Source organism: Schistocerca nitens, chromosome 5 (assembly GCF_023898315.1).
Source record: "Schistocerca nitens isolate TAMUIC-IGC-003100 chromosome 5, iqSchNite1.1, whole genome shotgun sequence".
NCBI classification, from domain to species: domain Eukaryota; kingdom Metazoa; phylum Arthropoda; class Insecta; order Orthoptera; family Acrididae; genus Schistocerca; species Schistocerca nitens.
The window spans coordinates 352,840,686-352,862,885 of NC_064618.1; the positions used below are offsets into that span (position 1 = coordinate 352,840,686).

Here is a 22,200-nt window from a genome sequence, read left to right on the forward strand (position 1 = left end):
GAGCGGCGGAAATCCAAGCGATGCTGGCATAACAAAGGATGGGGCGGATCATGGATTTGTAGGTGTGGAGGATGGTAGAAGGATGCAGACCCCATGTCCGGCCGGACAGGAGTTTCAGGAGGCGGAGGCGGCTGTGAGCTTTGTTTTGGATGGTAAGGAGATGGGGAGTCCAGGTGAGGTGGCGGTCGAGGGTGAGGCCAAGGTATTTGAGGGTAGGAGTGAGGTGGATAGGACGGCCATAAATGGTGAGGTAGAAATCATGGAGGCGGAAGGAACGGGTGGTGCGGCCTATGATGATCGCCTGGGTCTTGGAGGGATTAACACGGAGGAACCACTGGTTGCACCAAGCGGTGAATTGGTCAAGGTGGGTTTGGAGAGTACGTTGGGACCGTTGAAGGGTAGGATAAAGGGCTAGGAAGGCGGTGTCATCAGCGAACTGGAGAAGGTGAACAGGAGGGGGAGGTTTGGGCATATCAGCAGTGTATAGGAGATAGAGGAGAGGGGAAAGGACAGAACCTTGGGGCACGCCGGCAGAGGGGTAGAAAGTACGGGAGTTGGAATTGTGGATAGTCACATAGGAGGGACGATGGGAGAGGAAGGAAGCAACGAGACTCAACGAAAGTGAGAAACAGAAGCTTAAGTAACGGTGAAATTACTAAAGTAATACAGGCACAAAATCTTTAGTACTTACTAAAATTACATCATGCAATGGAGAATAATAAAACAATTATGCCAAAGGCGTCGTCAGTAATTTAAAACATCATCTCCATTTGTACAACATGTGTAATGGGCACAGGATCATAGCGAACAGTTTAACACCGTTACTTCGCCTATGAACTATTGAGACACGAGTGTGAAAGCACTAAGGCAGATTGTTTCGCCGCGAGAGGGCACTTGCATGTGCAAGACTCGCGTATATTAAAATCCATAAATACATACATAAGCGCATCAAAAATTATTAAAGGTTGTGTTAATTCAAACTCTGTCTTAATAAATAAAACGTATCAGGCCAATTAAAGACATTTAAGTAAAATAAAAATATAGAACCAAATTTACCTGTGTCCTAGTGTCAAACGGATAAAGCTTGCGCTTGGAACATCTAACGAGAGAGGGCACAAGTGTAATGCGCGAGAGTCTCGCGTAACGTAGGCATGAAATACATACTAGCGAAACAACTAAAATGTTATAATAAAACGAAACCATCTGTCATTATGAATAAAACATAGTAGTCATTTAACCACACATACACATTGAAATTCATAACTAACAAACAACACAATACGTAGAATCCCAACAAGACAGGAAAAGCGCATTTCACCGGCATCAACAAGCAAGAAAATAACTACTAGTCAGCCAGACTATACATTAAGGCAATGAGGGGTTTGAAACTGTCTAAAAAATTTTGTTTCGAAGCTGCACCTGTTCATTAAGAACAAAACCATCTTTTAGAGACAGATGCTTAAAAATCTCTAATTCTTCGAGCAAGTCTAGTTTGTATCCTTTATTAGCTTCATGAAGCAGCTCTACGTCGTCCAGTTCACTTGGCGTGTGCCGTAAGAGCCATAGATGTTCAGCAAAGGTGGAATTATATACGTTTTCCCCATTTTTACCTAACATGTGTTCTTTATACCTAACTTTAATGGGTCTACCTGTCTGCCCTATGTAATAGTTAGGGCAGTCGTTACAAGTAATTTTGTATACACCGGACTTAGTGCTGAGTTCTTCTCGTGCTCCAATATTATGAATTACTCTACGTTTCAGGCTATTATTTACGGAAAAAGCAACTCTATAACCGTATTGTTTCTGTAAAAGTCTTCTTATCTTATATGAAACGTTACCTAAAAATGGAATAGAAATAAAGTTATTACTCTCATACTTATTTGCCCTGTTATCTCCTAAAGTAGAAAATTTTACAGCTGTTTTTTTCTTAGCAATTAGGTCAATTAATTTAGGGTTGTATCCATTGTTAGTAGCTATTGATTTTAATAAAGATATTTCATTTTCAAAACAATTCTGTGCTAAAGGTGTGCTCACAGCGCGATGAACTGCAGAATGAAAAAAGGCGATCTTGTGAGTTTGAGGATGACAGGAATCTGCTGGAATAATATTATCAGAAAAAGTTTCTTTACGGAAAATGTCAAAGCTAATAGTGTCACCCGATAACTTAAGTTTCAAATCAAGAAAATGGAGTTCTCTCTCGTTATTTTGTATCTCTTTTGTGAATTTCATTTTCTCGTGGAAACTGTTGAAAACATGAAACAGTTGTTGTAGATCTTGGTCACACCCTTGAAATAGTATGAGTATGTCATCAACATAACGAGCATAAAAAGAAATCTTATTGCCTAAAGTAGGATTGTTTCTGAAGAAATTTTCTTCTAGTGCATTCACAAAGATGTCAGCTAAGTTGCCAGCTAGCGGGCAACCCATGGCTAAGCCGAATGGTTGTTCATACATTTTACTATTAAACTTTCAGTTTGCACATGCAAGTGCCCTCTCACGGCGAAACAATCTGCCTTAGTGCTTTCACACTCGTGTCTCAATAGTTCATAGGCGAAGTAACGGTGTTAAACTGTTCGCTATGATCCTGTGCCCATTACACATGTTGTACAAATGGAGACGATGTTTTAAATTACTGACAACGACTTTGGCATAATTGTTTTATTATTCTCCATTGCATGATGTAATTTTAGTAAGTACTAAAGATTTTGTGCCTGTATTACTTTAGTAATTTCACCGTTACTTAAGCTTCTGTTTCTCACTTTCGTTGATATGGCTTTCCTAATGAATGTGTCTTTCTGTTCAGGAAGTTTTACTTCTGATGAAGGTATATTTATATGTACCGAAACCTTGGTCAAGAATTTTAATAAATTCTATCCTGCAACTCTTTTTGGCTGTCATCCTTTATTGTGAATGCTATATATATTATGACTTTTGAACACCATTAAGGTAAATACATTGTTTGTTCTCTATCAAAATCTTTCATTTGCCAACTATGCCTATCAGTAGTTAGTGACTTCAGTAGTTAGAATCTTTTATTTAGCTGGCAGTATTGGCGCTCGCTGTATTGCAGTAGTTTGAGTAACGAAGATTTTCGTGACGTTTTTGAGATTTGGCTGAGTTTTTATGATATTATTACGATGACAATGTGTATTATGCTGTTGAGGTATGTTTATGATCAATAAGCTGATGCTTTACAAGGAATCAGATTATGCTATGTATTTATTATGATTAAATATTGAAGACGTGTTGATGAATATGAATATGTACATGTGTAATAAGGTAAGGAATAAGGAGTAGTGGTTAGGGACTCTGGTTTATGAAAAGGATGTTGGAAACAAAGAATCGTACTTTAAGAGTTATGAAATGTGTGTACATACGTGAATGTTAGTTACCACAATGCTGACAAAACGTTTTGGACTCTGTTATACACGGTGAGTCACCTAACATTACCGCTGGATATATTTCGTAAACCACATCAAACACTGACAAATCGATTCCACAGACTGAACGTGAGGAGAGGGGCTAGTGTAACTGGTTAATACAAACCATAAAAAAATGCATGGAAGTATGTTTTTTAACACAAACCTACGTTCTTTTAAATGGAACCCCGTTAGTTTTGTTAGCACATCTGAACATATAAACAAATACGCAATCAGTGCCGTTTGTTGCATTATAAAATGTTAATTACATTCGGAGATATTGTAACCTAAAGTTGACTCTTGAGTACCACTCCGCTGTTCGATCGTGTGCATCGGAGAGCACCGAATTACGTAGGGATCCAAAGGGAACGGTCATGGACCTTAGGTGGTACAGAAGAGACTGGAACATTACATTACGTCCACATGCTAACACCTTTTTATTGGTCTTTTTCACTGATGCACATGTACAGTTGACAGCAAAAAAATTGGGTCACTGCCGAATACAACCAACATAACGTAACTGTGTTGCAGGTCCTCTAAACACCAAACCCCTTCGGGTACAGTCGTTTGACTACATACAATGGGTACTGCAAGAGACTACTAGAGACCAAAGGTGTTTATGGCAGTCAGTCTAAACGTCAACTAATATCGTCATACAAAACATATTACAAAACACGTTCTTAGCGATGAGACACCCCATAACACTCATAAACTAACGTTAATTACAACAAGTGACATTCCAAAAGTTCTGAGAAAACAGATTATTTTACATATATCGTACAGTAATCCTTAGTCAAAATGAAATACATGAGACAATATATGGAGTTACAAAGCTGTACGGCAGTTGGAAAAAAGTTTTTCGCTGTCGAAAAGGTTTTCCATCCATGTGCTGAACGTCGCTCAATGGCGAGTGGCTCTCGAAATTGGATATTAGACGAACCAGTAATAAAACGCGATTAACGGCAACAAGCACTCTATGGAAATCTCAACATTAACAGCGAATCACCAGTAATATCATTGTTCTCGTAACACATCAACAGCTACATGTACACTAATCTGAACTTTAAATGACATGACCAACGTCGTCGTTCTGGACCTGGATTCAAACCCAGCACCTATAGCCATTGCCAACTAACCTATGTTTTGTGTGTGTCTTATTGAGACCCGATCACTAGGCATAAAGAGGTGTGAAGAATAGACGTTTGTGTCAGTATCAGTTATCAATTCAGATCCTGAAAATAAATGACGAAAATGTTTGTACTGAACTGGGAATCCTGTCATAACAGCTTCCTGGGAACTACCTCCAACGACGTCTAATATTGTGTCATTCACAAGGAACAAGGTATGCTCATGTTTAAAATTGAAATTCCATCATGTAAAGCTTGTGACAAGGATGCGAACCCAGCACATAATCGGATTGTTAACGAAGTACGTAAAATCAGAAGTTAAATATCAAATATTTTTACCAATAGCGAGATGTTGGAACCTTAAATGACGATAGAATTGTTTTTGCCTGACTGGGATTCGAACCCACCATCTAGCACCGTCGTTTTCTAGCCAGGAACAGACGATAAATAGCTATTGTTGCTTCACCAGTAGCGAGGTGTGCGCATGTTTAGCTAGACATCAGGCGACGAAAAGTTCTGCGCTGAATGGAATTCAAACCCCGCACACGTGGTCATGAAGACACTTTAACTATCAAGTTCTTTTCCAATAATAGCTAGGAGTGGCATATTTGTACTTTCAATGATGTGATGGAAAATACTCTGCTGGTTAGAAGTTGAATCCACAACATATCATCGTTAGTTATCACAACGAACACAACGTCAAACCCAAATCCGTTTTCACCAGTAGGATGGAGAGGAATGTTTGAACTTGAAAAGATGTAAGGAAACGTTTGATCTTTTCATGTTGTGTGTTGAAACGAACACGTTACAGTTGACAATGCACGAAGAGACGTTGAAAATGCAACTATTTTTCACTAGCAGTTCGGAGTGCACATGCTAGGGCTTGAAATGAAATAATGAATATTTGGTGCTGATCCGGATTCGAAACCAGATAGGTGCCTTTCGAGGTGGCCTAGAAGAGTTTGCAATCTTGGGGAACACAGTGAAATCGAATTTGAATCCCAGTCCAGCACCACAATTTTCAACGTCTCAGTTTCAAATAAAATAAGAGCCTTGTGAACTTACATGGCCATTGGTTCGTTAAATGAAATACGTTTTCTAGATTACGACGGCTTGCTGGTGACAGAGTCTCTTCCTTCCGAGGTTTCTCCATCTGCCACAGCTCAAACGATGCCGCTCTGCCCCAGTCGGCAGCGAAGGGATGTTATCTGTACTGCGTATATTGAAGTACGGAGCTTACTGGCGTTCTGCACTTCTCGTTACTAGGGGTGGAGGAGAGTTACTTGTGTGTGTTAAAAATTTACGCCTGACGTGAGATGTGAACCTACACGTTTTAAACATCAGTACAAGATTAATCCACCAGACCACAGAACCCCCTGCCAAATACTTAATTATGAATTGCAGAGTATTCATTTAGATGTAGATACAGATGTTAAGGGACGGGTACAGAAAGGAGGGTGAGATCTGGGAGGAGGAGGAGGAGATTAGTGTTTAACGTCCCATCGACAACGAGGTCATTAGAGACGGAGCACAAGATCGGGTTATGGAAGGATGGGGAAGGAAATCGGCCGTGCCCTTTCAAAGGAACCATCCCGACATTTGCCTGAAGTGATATAGGGGAATAACGGAAAACCTAAATCAGGATGGCCGGACGCGGGATTGAACCGTCATCCTTCCGAATGCGAGTCCAGTGTGCTAACCACTGCGCCACCTCGCTCGGTGGGATCTGGGAATGGATAGAAGTGCAGAAGTGCAAAATATAAGCGTGAAATGCTTGTAAAGTATTGCTTACTTAGATGTGTGCCACAGTTCGTTTTATCTTAGGACCGACAGATAAGGAAGGACCGTTTTCAGAACGAAGAATGGGTTATAGGGAAGGGGAGATCAAAGAATACGGTTTCATAGGTGTTGAGAGGAATGATAGAGAGTAAAGACAGCAGCAATCAAAAGAGAAAATGTAGCGTCAATGGAAACTGCTAGATTTGTTTATAATGTTTTGGGGGAATGGAAGAGAACGGCACTTCCGGTGATAGTTCAGAGAGAAAGAGAGAGAGTGTGAGAGAGAATAGAGGGCATATTAACAACGAGTAAACATAATATCATGGATGGAGGGGAAGAGAGAGATGTATTTGATATAACAAAAACTACTGTGACAAAGTCCATCTATGCTGATTAGTTTGTGAGTATCTAGACAGGGTATAAATGAAATCAAAATAGAATATTTAACAAACTGTATATTGAAAAGAAACCCACTTTAATTAAAAAGGCAACTCAAAGGAAAACTAGCCCATATTGTATCTTTTCTGTTGCCACGCGATCTTCCACTAGCTCCCAATGAGGAAAAATGACGAAAAAGAAGACATAACAAAACATTTTAACGACTCTAATATTTTATCCAGAATCCATCATTTTTTGTACTTCTATCATGCGTCTTGGCATAGAATGTATAAGCCGTCGGACGTAACAGTCTGAAGAAGCAACTTCCTCCCAGGCTTCCAGGACGCAGTCCCAAAGAGCGTCCGCAGTAGTTGGTTGGTTTCGTGGCCAGTTCCCTGTTAATGTTCTGGCGACCTCAGCCCACATGTTTTCCATGTGCTTCATATCAGCCACCCGTGGCGGCCAGTCCATGACGTTGACGCCAATCGTGGAGAGCCGCTGCTGAACAAATGCAGACATGTGAATGGGAGAATGGACCTCTTGCAATGTGACGTTCCCTTCTGCGTACAGCATTCTCACTGACGAAAGCATCAGATTATCCAATATGTGGGCATACTGCACGTTGTCCAAAGTTCCTTCTATCCTGTGAAGAATTCCCGCCCCTCTCGCAGAAATCCAACCCCAGCAGGTAACAGATAGCCAGCCACTTCTTCTCGTCGTGGTTACATTTTCGTGTCGATGGCGAGTCCCTTGCGGCCTGTAAACGATTCGTGGACCGTCGTTACTGGTGGAAAACACCTTCTCATCAGTGAAAATGACGTTGTCCCACGACGCCCTCAGATAGAGCTCCGCAAATGCTAGCCGGTATAAAACGTCGTCTTCGCTGAGCTCTTGTTTCACGGCGGATCGTCGTGTATGCAGTCCAGCGTCCCTCAGCCTTCGGCGATTCGTGTCACTGGAGCCGGGGAAGTTGGTCTCCCGCCGCAACTGCTTCGCGTTCAGAAAGGGATTTTCTCTGCTCCTAGACACTAGGTCCCTGTCTTCCTGCTGTGAGATCACTCTCTTGCTGCCTGAGCCAGGAGCCGTGCTGGCGGTGCCTCTTTCAAGGCAGATCCTCCACCATCTCGTTGCAGTGGTATGTGGTACTCCATACCGTCTGCCAGCTTCTCTGATGGAACATCCTACTTCTTCAATGAGAGCGACGACTCTATCTCGAATAGACCTCTCCCAGTGAGCCATTACGGTAGACAGTCTGATGTGTATCTCTGCTTGCCGCTCTTATACTGATGCCAGGAGAGGAGGTAAACATATTTACGTCAAACGGAGCGGCAGAGGCAGAGGCATGCGGCGCAGCCGTGCTGGCTAGTCCCGGGCTGTTGGCCCACCAACACCACCGCCAGCTCGATCACTTCCGTCTCGCCTCGGCCAGCCTGGCTGGCCCGTAGCTCACGAGCCGCAGCAAGTACAGACCCGGACCGAAAGCCCACGATCACCCCTTGATGGGTCAGAAGTTACACGTAACCTACCCAAGTCTGTAGTATAAACTAACGCAGCCACAGCTATTATGCTATAACATGTGCAGGCACACCTACAGCTGACGATTCATTCAAATATTTGACGAACAATACGTCCAAAAATACATTCATTTTAAACACAGCTACAACAAACTATTTGACCGAGCTAGCAATAGCATGACGCAGGAAACTAGTCTTTCTTGTAAGCGCTCTGCATTAGATGTAGCCTTAAGAAAACGTGTATTCAACCACGACAACTAAGCGGAATGTAAAAGTAAACAGGTTTGGCGGCAGCTTCTCCAAATAATAGTATATATGTAGTATATAATAGTTTTGTGCACTTATAACTTGTACTCACTGTCTCTGAAACAATACGTGCTGCACGGCGGAAATTAATTTCTGCTGAGGCACTTCATTTACTTCTCAATGATACACGACTACTAGAGAACATTGCTCTTTACGGCAGTCAATACCCTTGTAAGTTAACACCATGATATCGCAATTAGGCAACACGTTACTAGGGATGAGTAAGGCCTTAAAGTTTGCAACTAAACATGCTACTCCTAGCTACTACTGAATAAGAATTTGATTATTAATGTGCCTTCATAACCGTGTGTGCGGCGTTCGACTCTCAGTCAGCATAGACGTTTTCGTCGCCTTATTTCTAGTTACACGTACCAACATTGGACATTTCTCGTCTGTTTCTGGTTAGACAACGACGGCGGTGGGCGCCGGGTTCCAATCCCGGTCAGGCAATACAACTTCAGTCGTCATTTAAGGTTCCAACCTCACTACTGATGACAAACTGTGATATCTTCATTCTGATTTTACGTACTTATTCAACAGTTCGATTAGGTGCTGGGTTCGCATCCTTGTCACCAGCATTACATGATGGCATTTCAATTTTAAACATGTGCATCCTTTGTTCCTTGACAATGCAACAATATGCAACATCTTTCAAGGTTAATTACCAAGAAGGTAATTGTCATGTCGGGGTTCCTGGTTTCGTACAAACATTATCGTCATTTACGTTCAAGTTGAGAATTGATAACTGATACTGGTGCAAACGTCAATATTTGACGTCTCTTTGTGCCTATTGATCGAGTCTCGATAAGGCACAAAGCTTTGCCTGGTTAACAATGACTTTACATTCTGGGTTTGCATCCGGATCCAGAACGAAGACGTTGGTCATGTCATTTAAAGTACAACTTTGTGTACAAGTAACTGTTGATGAGCAATGTGAACAATGATATTACTTGTGATTCGCTGTTAATGTTGGGATTTCCGTTGAGTGCTTGCCGCCGTTAATCACGTTTTCTTTTAACTGCTTAGTATTACATAAAGTTGATGCGAAACCACTCCCCATTGAACATAGAACGACGTTCATCATGTGTTGGGTAAACCTTTTAGACAGCAAAGAACTTGTTTCCAATTGCCATACAACTTTATAAATTAATATACTGTCTCAAATATTTAATTGTGGCTAAAGATTACTGAACGGTTTATGTGACAAAATTAGTTGTCCCATAACTTTTGAAATGTCACTTATTGTAATTAAGTTTAGTTTACAAACGTTAAGGACTGTCTGATCTCTTCTGTACTATCGTGGTGTTACTTTACATCTGGACGGACTGTCATAAACACCGGTGTTCTCTAGTAGTCTCTAGCGGTACCCATTGTGTATCTTACAACGACTGTACTGTGGAGGGTTGCGACGATGTGCAACACAGATATGCAATGTTGGTTGCATACTTTCCGGTGCAGCCTACACGTTGGAATTCAGGCGTGACCCACTTTTGTTGCTATCGAGTGTACATTACCATGAGGGGTGAGGTACACATACACACGTGGTTTCCGTTTTCAATTACGGAGTGGAATAGAGTGTGTCCCTGCATGTCAGGCCAATAGATGTTCAATGTGGTGGCCATCATTTGCTGCACACAATTGCAATCTCTGGCGAAATAAATGTCGTACACGCTGCAGTACATCTGGTGCAATGTCGCCGCAGGCTGCCACAATACGTTGTTTCATACCCTCTGGGGTTGTAGGCACATCACGGTACACATTCTCCTTTAACGTACCCCACAGAAAGAAGTCCAGAGGTGTAAGATCAGGAGAACGGGCTGGCCTATTTATGCGTCCTCCACATCCTATGAAACGCCCGTCAAACATCCTGTCAAGGGTCAGCCTAGTGTTAATTGCGGAATGTGCAGGTGCACCATCATGCTGATACCACATACGTCAACGCGTTTCCAGTGGGACATTTTCGAGCAACGTTGGCAGATCATTCTGTAGAAACGCGATGTATGTTGCAGCTCTTTGGGCCCCTGCAATGAAATGAGGACCAATGAGGTGGTCGCCAATGATTCCGCACCATACATTTACAGTCCACGGTTGCTGTCGCTTTACCTGTCTGAGCCAGCGAGGATTGTCCACGGACCAGTAATGCATGTTCCGTAGATTCACTGCGCCGTAGTTTGTGAAACCTGCTTCTTCGGTAAACAGGTAGAACTGCAACGCATTCTCTGTTAATGCCCATTGACAGAATTGCACTCGATGATTAAAGTCATCACCATGTAATTGCTGACGTAGCGACACATGAAACGGGTGAAAGCGGTGACGATGCAATATGCGCATGACACTACTTTGACTCAGTCCACTGGCTCTCGAAATGTCCCGTGTACTAATGTGTGGGTTCATGGCAACAGCAGCTAACACACCAACTGCACCCGCTTCTCCTGTGACGGGCCTGGTACGGACCCGTTTGCGTGCTACGACCATACCTGTTGCATACAGTTGGCGGTAGATGTTTTGCAATGTGTGGCGCGTTGGATGCTCTCTGTCCGGGTACCATTTTACATACACCCTGCAGGCTTCAGCTGCATTTCGTCGACACTCGCCATAGATGAGTACCACCTCCGCCTTTTCAGAGTTCGAATACACCATGGTCACAGTTCCTACAACACTACACTATCACAGACGTCTGGTAACATGGTGTACTACAGTGGGTCTGCGTATGGAGACGAATGCAGAATAACAATAGCAGCATACAACACGCAACTGAACGTCGGAGGTTTCAAGCGTCAACTTTAGGTTACAATATCTCCGGATGTAATTAACATTTTACAATGCAACAAACGGCACTGATTTCGTATTTGTTTATATGTTCAGATGTGCTAACAACACTAATGTGGTTCCATTTAAAAAACGTAGGTTTGTGTTAAAAAACATACCTCTGCGCATTTTTGTATGGTTTGTATTAAACAATTACATTAGCCCCTCTGCTCACGTTCGGTCTGTGGAATCGGTTCGTCAGTATTTGATGTGGTTTACGAAATATATCCAGCGGTAACGTTAGGTGACTCACCCTGTATATGAGATTTTGTTTCTACAGACTTCTAATGTAAATTTCTAACCTTTGAATTTTTTTATTTTTATATGAGACTGTCACTGTAGTGGAAACTGCTGTCGTAAATATTTCAGCAAAGAAGATAGATGACCTTGACGTAATATGCTGTGGAGGCCCAGCTGAGCAACAGACGCCTGGAAAAAAAAGCCATTAGTGTGTGCCTTACAGAGGCACAGGTGGAGAAAAAAGGAGGCCATTATCCTCACTATTGACATTTCTTTGTAGAAAGCATTGCAAATACGACACGCTCAAACTTGAAAACATATGATTACACTGTGGAGCTCGTAATTCATTATATTTACTAGAATGCCTAATGAAATGATGAGAAACATTTTACATCTATTGTCTATGTAATTGAGAGATTGCTCATTTTGTTTAATATCTAGTATCTAGCTCCACTGCAGCATTGGTTGAAATTAAATTTTATAGATGTACTAATATAAATATTTTATGCCTACAGATCCAGTAAATAATAATTTTATGATCTACTTCCAAAAAAAAAAAAATATGAGGGAGCACAAAAAGACATTTCCCTTCACAGGAATTACTTATATAATTTTTTACGATTTGGTAACTTGTCTGCTAGAGTAAGTCAAGGTGATGCATCACTCTGGTATTAAGATGTGACATGGGTATTAAACATAGCCATTTGCACTGTAATATTTTTTCTGCTTCAGCTTTGCCATGTTTAGGTATAAGTTATAGCATTTGCTGTTGCTGTTTGCCAGGCATAGTGCTACTAAATTTCACTTTGTATTACTCTATTAAGCCAGTTTTACTACTGATTTATTTTTCTTTTTGCTGCACATTGCCCCATATTAGTGACAATGTTGCATTTGCTTTGCTAATTTATATATGTTGCTGCTTGCTTTGCCAATTTGCATTTTTTTGTCATTGCTATTTCTGTTAATTGTTTGCCTCGTCCCTTAGTTTAGTATCTGAGCTCAGTACATTTAAGTTAGCTTAAGAGGGCGTAGGGTATATAAGAGAATGAGTTGTGATGAATTGGAAGAAATGCATTGAGAAGTTATGCGAAAAAAGTACAGAAAGCATGTATAGATACGACTTTTTGGGAATAATGAAGAACGAAGGGAGATATCCAAGCAGTAAAGAAAGTTTTGTTTGCAAGATACTGCAGTGAAACAAACCCTGTCGTTTCCTTTTCTGTTATTCTGCTATCTGTTTGTGTACTCTTGTATATTTGTGTTTTTCCTGTCTTTATGTGTTTAGTTGATACGAGTTATGTTGTGGAATTTTTCTAATAATGTGTTATTTACTTTGTAAAAATGTTTAGACATTATTAATTCTGTTCTGTCTCAATGCTCATGTGTGAAATTAATGTTTAGAAAACTATTCTCATTATTTTATATATTTACTTATGTCATAATTCCTGTAACACTGACGTATATGTTAGTTAGATTCTTTTGTAAAACCCATATTACCACAAATGTTATCTGTATTGTTATGTTCTTTAAAGATGTATTTTGTACACATTTGTCCGCAGCTCGTGGTCGTGCGGTAGCGTTCTCGCTTCCCATGCCCGGGTTCCCGGGTTCGATTCCCGACGGGGTCAGGGATTTTCTCTGCCTCGTGATGACTGGGTGTTGTGTGATGTCCTTAAGTTAGTTAGGTTTAAGTATTTCTAAGTTCTAGGGGACTGATGACCACAGCAGTTAAGTCCCATAGTGCTCAGAGCCATTTTTTTGTACATTTGTAATTGTATTCTCATGTTGTAAATTTAAAATTGTAATTGACACCAGTTCATCAAATTAAGTAACTTGTAAGCATTCATTTCAGTGCACACATTTCTGTTGGTCATAGTATATGCACAATATGTGAGAAGTTGGGACTGTTAGTGTTTGCATGTGTGTTGATAATTCAGCTAGGGACTGGTTAACAGCATTGCTGGTTCTAAGGACATTTCAAAAAAAACAAATTTGTGAGTGCACAAGTGGTGGTTCATGGACTTGCTATATTGTCCACAAGACTCTTTGATGGTGATTGTGCACCTGCACAGTCGCAACAGATGGCTGCTAGCCATCTCTACAAGGACTACAGTGGGTCTACACCTTTGATGACTCACCAATACCATTATTTCTACAAGGACTACAGTGGGTCTGCATCTTTGATGGCCCACCAATACCATTATTTCTGCAAGGACTGCAGTGGGTCTGCATCTCTGGTGGCCCACCAATACCGTAATCTCTACCGGGACTACAGTGGGTCTGCTCTGTGATGACCTACCTACCAATATTCTTCAAAACTTCGACTGACTGCTGTGGGTTTGCTCTGTTGTGGCCCATTACCTGTCTGCATGTCAAGAGTCAGCACCGTCTTTCCGTTGGAAGGACAACACTACTTCTTCAAGACTGCATGGAAATCCACTAATTCCGTGTGAATTTTCTTTTACTACTCAGACTTTCAGAAAAAATCACTGCAATTTCACTGTGATGAATGATCAGGACTGTCTTTATGGACTGTGAAAAAATTTTAGCTTTTGACCAACATTGTATCGATAAGTGTGGGCATTAGATATTTTTGTTATTGTAATTATGAAAAAAAATTCAAATCTATATTGGCCACTGCCCAAAACAATTTGTAAAATTTTTTTGTGGGGAGCATGGGGGCTATGTAAGTAGGCTGTTTAGGCTTTTATATTGGTAACGCCACGTAGCACTCTGTATGAAAATCACTGGCTGTGCTGTGTGCAGTCTGTGGCTGGTTTGCATTGTTGTTCGCTATTGTGGTGTTGGGCAGTTGACTGTTAACAGCGCGTAGCGTTGCGCAGTTGGAGGTGAGCCGCCAGCAGTGGTGGATGTGGGGAGAGAGATGGCGGAATTTTGAGAGCGGATGATATGGACGTGTGTCCATCAGAGACAGTAAATTTGTAAGACTGGATGTCATGAACTGCTATATATATTATGACTTTTGAACACCATTAATGTAAATACATTGTTTGTTCTCTATCAAAATCTTTCATTTGCTAACTATGCCTATCAGTAGTTAGTGACTTAAGTAGTTAGAATCTTTTATTTAGCTGGCAGTATTGGCGCTCGCTGTATTGCAGTAGTTTGAGTAACGAAGATTTTCGTGATGTAAGTGATTCATGAAAGGTATAGGTTATTGTTACTCAGGGCCATTCTTTTGTATGGATTATTAAAAGTCAGATTGCGTTGCGCTAAAAATATTGTGTGTCAGTTTAGTGATGATCAGAATAAGTAAAGAGAGAAATGTCTGAGTACGTTGAGTTCTGCTCAGCTGTTTGAAAATCAAATAATGTAAGAGGTTTATCAGCACAGTAATTCAATAATTTTTCTAAGGGGATGTTTCACACTGCCACTTGATTACCTGAGTTTTGTGCATTGCAGCGGTTGTAAGATCATATTCAACTTTTGTCTCTACTGATCTCTATTTTAGCAAGTAATTGTTTATATATTACAGACACACTCAAATAAGTCGTTTTTTGGCGCATTGCTCTTCACTATAGAACACTCAATAAATTTTAGTCTTTTTGTTTTAATGAGTCCACAAGTGACTGTGTATATTTTATCAACTTTGTTTTAATCGAAGTGCTCTAAAGAAGAGGGAAATGTGTCTGGTATATATAAAACTTTGGTCACAGTAGCAAAAGACCGAAAATTTTGTGATATTACACAAATATTTTTGTAGTATTAAAATTATTTAATTTAGAATGTTATATAACATGTAATTTGCGCTAGACTGTGTCCATGTTGTAAGTAGCTAAGCAATGCATATGACAATAGTTTTTTTGTGTTTTACGAAAATAATTATATGTAAACTTTAATTTTGTCATTGGATACAAACATTCATATTTCCCTGTACATAGATGCTCGGGATGAAGCATCGCAACTTGCTGTCCATTCCTTTCGATCCGACCATCTCATACTGGTAGTCATGTGGTGATGGGAGCTTAACTTCCTGAAAAATCGCAACAAGCTGAATAAAAGTTCTCCGAATAACTTTCTCCACTGCCCGCTACCCCTTAAACACAAGTTTACAAACTCTTTGGCTCCTACATCTCTATGCGTGTGCCGCAGCTGTTGTGTGCAGCCGGCAACGCTGCAATCCCCGTCTGTGCCCTACACTCCGAGGACCTGCGCGGCCCGCCATCGTTCATGGATTCAACTACAGTAAACAGCTTCCTCGCTCTGATAGCAACCTGATACATGTTCAGCTCTCATCTCTGTAATGTGAGAAATGAGACAAATGCCAATTTGAACACCTCAACACGTCTTGACTTGTCTGAAACATTGCTGACTGGGCATATAGGGGAAGGCGGGGCAAGATGGGGAAGCTAACTTTAAACCCTTACAAAAGGGACAAAATAAACAAATTCAAGTAGGTTTGATTATCATTTGTTTACTTAACCATTGAATTACAATAGCATGCAAAGAAACCTGCAAACTTGTTACATTTAGTTAGAAATATCTCGATTTGAAACATAAACTACCAATTCCCCGTCTTGCCCGAAACGCGGGTTAAGATGGGGAACTAGCATGAATTCATCTCTAAAGCTTAAATAAAGACTGGAATAACGAAATCATGTGACGGGAAGGTTTCGAAACATGGTTCTGCGAACTGTAGAATCAGGTATTACGATTTATTTAGGCGTCTTACTTTCACATAGTACACAAGTGTGGACAGCCTCGTCATCATCACGTTCTATCCCTGCACAAGTATCGTGGGCCCAGCGTCCGCAGCTACAGCTAATACACCGTATCCAGCCTCCTCCAGAGAAGTCACAGCAGTATAAACATTCTTCACTCTCTCCCTCGTTGTCATTCGACCTCAGTTTATTATCCCTTGAGCATGAAGGGGTGGTTAAGACGTCAGTAACGTTCGTCACTTTTTCGTTCTCATTATGTCCTTTTGGTGGTATCCCAGGTTTATTAAAAGTCTTTGAGAAGAGTTTTCGTATTGTTAAGGTAGGATTTCGTGCAAGAAACCCATTTAACCAATCTCTTACAGCAGATTTGGCTGCAGTATTAAATGGATGATTGATGTTGTTTCGTTTAGCTAGGTGAAAAGCAAGTCCACAAAGTTCTTTAAGTGTTAGGCCAAAATACTGACCTTCCATCTGTGTTAAGTAGCCTTAAGTTCTGCCTCTTGTTCTGGGGTAAACACACTAGTGATTGGTCCTAACCTTTTCACAACTGTATAGCACGTTTCTTTGCCACATGTCGTTCAATCGTTGTCTGTGGCACGTTGAACTGTCGAGCAGCCCTGAAAGAACCCATATGACCTCCTATAACAGCATTTACAGCGCCTTCCATTGACTCCAATGACCAATCTTACCTAGACGTTTGTCGCCGATACTTGCGAACCATCTGAAATAAAACACGTGGAACGTACTATTGAGTTAGATCATTCCTGGTAATCTATATTATATAGCAAATACCATATTTCCAATAGTCAGTCGTTAAAGCACAGCAAATAATACTTTGCATGTTTTGTGTGTTTTTATTCACCATATAGCCTAAGGCATACTTTTTAATTAATTAGGAAACGTTGGAATAACGAATACCATTCTATTTACAATTGTATTCAACGTATAATGTACGTGTTCAAAACCCGCAGCGAGGTAAACACATGAGACGATAAGAACGTAATGGTTGGACAAATAGTAGGGGCAACACGGAGAAGCTCCCCGTCTTGCCCCACCCCGTCTTGCCCCTTACCACGCTGTCAGGTTATGTTACGCCTACATGAACACTATTTAGTGAACATTGACTACTGAGACAGCAGTTTACTGTTAATAAGACGTACTATTCAGTGCTATATATACAGTCTGGACAAATTTTCACGAAACACATGTTTTAGGACCTCGAAAGGTGTATAACATTGCAAATCAGTATAACAATTGTAAGTACCTTGCAAAGCTCACAGAAACCGCCGCGAAACTAAGGTTCAGCAATGTCAACACACTGGGACCTGTGCATTGATGATGTTGACGTAGTTATCCACAGATGGCAGCACTCTAACTGTAGCTGATAGCCCTTCCCCATCTTACCCCACCTCCCCGTCTTGACCCGCCTTCCCCTATAAACATCTAGGTACAGTCCCTATGGCATCACACGCGTGTAGCTATTCCCACCCTTCCTACTCTCTTCTCGCTGCACAACGAACATACTACTACCAGAGTGGAAGCTATGATTTATAACTACAATGTGGTGTGTTTGACCCTGTGGAAGAGTGTCTAAGTGTATTGTAAAGCAACAAACCGTATTTACACTGCACTCCACTCTGTGCCAGTTGCATCTTTGTGTTGTAAGCTATCGTATAGTTCACAGAACAGTTGCAGTGTCGTGTTTGACAGTATTCTGAAATTTGTCTGCTGGGAGGTAATACGAATGCACGAAAGTTGAATGGTGTATAAATAAACCCTCCAAGCCAAGCCTTTCTGTAAGAAATCTCTAATGATCATCCTTTTTCATTTAACCAGTCAACGGAGTCAAGCGTGATCGTTTTACTTTTTCATCGAACTTTTCCTGTATTTGGTTTTTTTCTCAACGGCAAGATTCGTTACGTGGCCAGCGATTTGATGAACGTTTGCTTCTAAAGCTTCGTAAGCTGCATTTATTTGATCGACTTGTCTAGAAACGTTAGTCAGAGCCTCCGGCAAATCTCTACGCGCCTTCTGAAGTTTGGAAATTTCGTCCTTTTTTAACTGAGAATTAATTCTTGTTTCTAGTTTGGATGCCACACGCTCAAAATTCTTGTTCATATCACATATGTGTCGTTTGCTTTTGAGCATTACGCTCTAATATCGAACTTAACATCTCTTGAAAAAATTGACAAAGATCGGTAAGCGATTCGGGTAAAGGGTTTAATGAAGGAGCTGCTTCCGTGGATTCTCCAGACAATTCAGTTCCGCTTATCACAGAATCCATCTTTTCGATTTAGTCACCTGGAATTTCTTGTTCGTTCAAATCAAACGGTTCAAATGGCTCCGAGCACTATACGACTTAACTTCTGAGATCATCAGTCGCCTAGAACTCAGAACTAATTAAACCTAACTAACCTAAGGACGTCACACACATCCATGCCCGAGGCAGGATTCGAACCTGCGACTGTAGTGGTCGCTCGGTTCAAGACTGTAGCGCCTAGAACCGCACGGCCATTCCGGCCGGCTCTTGTTCGTCAACTATCGACTGCACGCCACTTTTGACAGAGGAAGGTATATCTTTGACTTTTCGACTTCTTCCATATTTAATTGATTCAAAATAATTTTCTGGTAGTTTTGAAAACTGCTAAGTACTTTAGTTTTTATGCTAAAGCCAATTCTGGCTTTTATTACACTGAAATAAGCAGTAGTACGTGGCTTATTATAAAACAATCTAGCAATGCTACTAAAAGTTCTGCGCTAAAATTCGTCCCTCTTGTCGTCGGTATTCTCGACTGAATTTATATAAAAATTTTGAAAAGAATATCCTATGCTAATTTGGGGCATATTTAATCACGTATCAGTTCCTGTTCTCACAAAACACACAAAGAAAAGTGAAAGGACAGTAATACCCGTACCTTTCGTTGTTAGTGACTCATGTAAGCGCGTAATTTATTATTTCAAAAAATATTAAAAATTGTTTTTTTTTATATTCCGGATGGATGTTGCCATAATTCTCTCTTCTTTTGCTTGTTGTTTTCAGGATAATCTTCCTCATTCAGTTGTTGCCCATGAAAAAGAAAAGAAGCTCTTAAATATACAAATTGAAGACATCAAATTACATGCAACACGTCCTAGCTAACGGTGGCCAGTTTTACATGGCTTGCTACTACTAATGATTAAGTAGTTTCCAACCTTCATTAATTAATATTGATGATAAAATGGGCAGAACGTATTAAAGAAAAAAAATTAAAATTAATTTTTGCCTTCACTACAAGTCTCCGTGCAGCAATGACTGTAGTGATCATTTCTCATTTTAAATGAAATACTTTAATGTCAAGGGGTTTCCATTCAGCTTTTAAGGAATTAGAAAATATCGGCTAGGCTCATAATCTTTATGCAATCGATCCATTTCATAACTGCGCGACCTCGTGATTGTTAAACAGTACTTTTACATGAAAATTTTATTTAGTGTAATATTTCGAACTTCGTCTCTAATTCTACATATTCAATTTTTAAAATGGTAGTGGACAGACTGTAGCAAATGGCACTCTAAGTTATCACACGAAACGAATCGATTCTGTTTTAAAGATGGCCACATTTAATATTACCTGATTGTTTCACTTATTAAGATTTAAGATAGCGAATTTTGAATAAGCTCCCGACACAACTAATCTTGAAATGGATTAGCCTATTATTCATTTAAAAATTCATTACATATAATTCAAGTTAATCTGGGCGACATCCAATGAAACAATAAGATACGATAAAACAGACATTAAACCTTTTATATACCCACAAAACAAAGATACTTTCGAGTTACAAAAATGGACGCAGAAAAAGAGAGCAGGTGGCAACACGCCACAAACTTGAAGGCGATGTCCGCCATCTTAACTAACCCAAAACATTAGGTTCACTGCATTCATACCCCCATAGTTCACCAGTGTCACACTTCCCCGTGACTTCATTCTTACTGTGACGTATTACTAGAGCAACTACGCATTCAAGAACGTTCGAAATTGCCTTACTCACAATATAGCATTAATACAAGCACTATAATTTGTAGTATTTAAAATAGCTATTGCGCACACACGACAGAAATAATGAACGAGAAGCACACGTAAACGGTAGTCTGCTAATGTTTTGGTCTACTTAAAATGGCGTCCACTCTGGCTTCAAAACAATGTGTAACGTAAGTCTGTACTGCCACCTCCGTTCTTTTCATACTTCCATTTTACAAAATCATTGTTTTTAGACCTCTTTGAATCGTCTACAGTCTCTCCTTTTATTTTTCGTCTTAGCACGACGATCGAATGAAATTAGACCACGTTATGATACAAGGGTGAATGAAATATAAACTGGTTTTCATTTTAAAAAAATTCATTTATTGGGAAACAAAAGGCAGTAATAAGTTATCCCAGAGAGAAGGAAGGTTCTTCATTGCAACATCGTAGAATGAAGCTTGTCGTGTCAGGAGCCAATTCCGCAGGAATCCCGCCAGGCCCTCGTCATCTTCAAATCGCTGCCTTCCGAGAGGTTCTTCAAGCAGTCCAAACAAATGAAAATCGCACGCCGATGGGTCCTGGTTGATAATGAGGATGATCAAGTTGAGTCCGCTGCATTTCCTGTACTTTAGAGACCGTTAGATCTAAAGTAAGGGACCACGCATTGTCGTGGAGGTGAATTACCTGTCTAGTCGGTTGGTTTAGTCTTTTGTGGCGATATGCATCCCTCATCTTCTACCATAGCTCTCAGTAGTACGTAGCACTGAATTCTCGTGTAAAAAATCAATAAGCAAAATGCCTCGACCGTCGAAACAATACATCTGAAAGAACCTTGCCAGCTGACAGTCGAATCTTGGCTTTGACTGGGGCTCCTTCCCCTTCACTCTGCCACTCTTACTGGCGCGTTTGGATTTGGGGTGTAGTGGTGAACCCATGTTTCGTCGCAGGTGACAATCCGACAAGAAAGTGCATCACCTTCTTTCACAAACTTTGCTGTAAACCTCTGACAGTCCTGGAAACGACTCAACTTCTGATTTTTCATCAAAATACGAGGGACCTATCTGGAGCACACTTTACAGAAGTGTACGTCATATGCGATGATCACTTGATAGCTCCCATAACTTACTCCGACCAGTTCTGCAGTTTCTGATACTCTCGCCTGTCGATCGGCTTCAAGAATGTCTCGAACCGCGAATGTGTTCGTCCGTAACACTGGTACGACGACGGTGATCGTGTTGCAGACTTACCAAACGTTCTCGTTCTTCCTTGTATTTTTTATGCCAGGTAAACACACACGTCCTTGACAATGTTTGATCACCAAATTGTGGAGTCAGCTTCTGGAAAATTTCAGTCACTTGAACTCCTTCACAAGCAAGAAATTTTACAATTATACGTTGGGCAGCGGAGGGCTGCACCAGTTGCTCCGCCATCGTGAGCGTTACTGACGAGTGACAACGTTGTACTGGTATGTAATGGCTTTCCTCACTCATAACGGCCCCACCCAACAATACTAGAAGCACGGCTCTGATCCTATCAACTGCTGATGCTCAGAAACAAAAGTTTATATTAGATTGCTCCTCGTATTTGGAGTTTTCAATGAAAAAAGTTTTAAAAAAAACAACGTTACAGTACCTTCCACGACTTCAGTTTTGATGCAAGAAGTGCTTAAAGGCTTGTAACATTCCACTAGTCACAACCCCATAGTGAAGACCTTTTTTTTGTTTGTTTTCTTTTTCTAATTCTATTCAGCAGAACGACATCAGCTTGCTCCTACAAAATTACTTGACTGAAATATTTGTTCGTCTGCAGTGGCAGGCTTGTGACGTGTATGTGTTTTCTAATTTCTGCTTGCACTTCAGTGATATAAATGAACTAGAATCTAAAAAGAGTCACGCACAGATCTGACATGAAACGAGTAACAGGCGGCTACAACAAATAAGCCACAA

General features: G+C 40.7%; 1 protein-coding gene across 1 annotated transcript in view; it reads right to left on the reverse strand.

Annotated features, from left to right (window-relative positions):
* LOC126260451 (odorant receptor 43a-like) overlaps positions 1-21,684 on the reverse strand; it is a 112,038-nt gene extending 90,354 nt beyond the window's left edge. Inside the window, exons 1-2 of the mRNA XM_049957779.1 lie at positions 21,502-21,684; positions 15,452-15,565 (exon numbers count right to left, since the gene is read on the reverse strand). Coding sequence (XP_049813736.1) covers positions 15,452-15,565; positions 21,502-21,684 — 297 coding nt within the window. The remainder of the gene's footprint in view (positions 1-15,451; positions 15,566-21,501) is intronic.
* Positions 21,685-22,200: the final 516 nt, after the last annotated feature.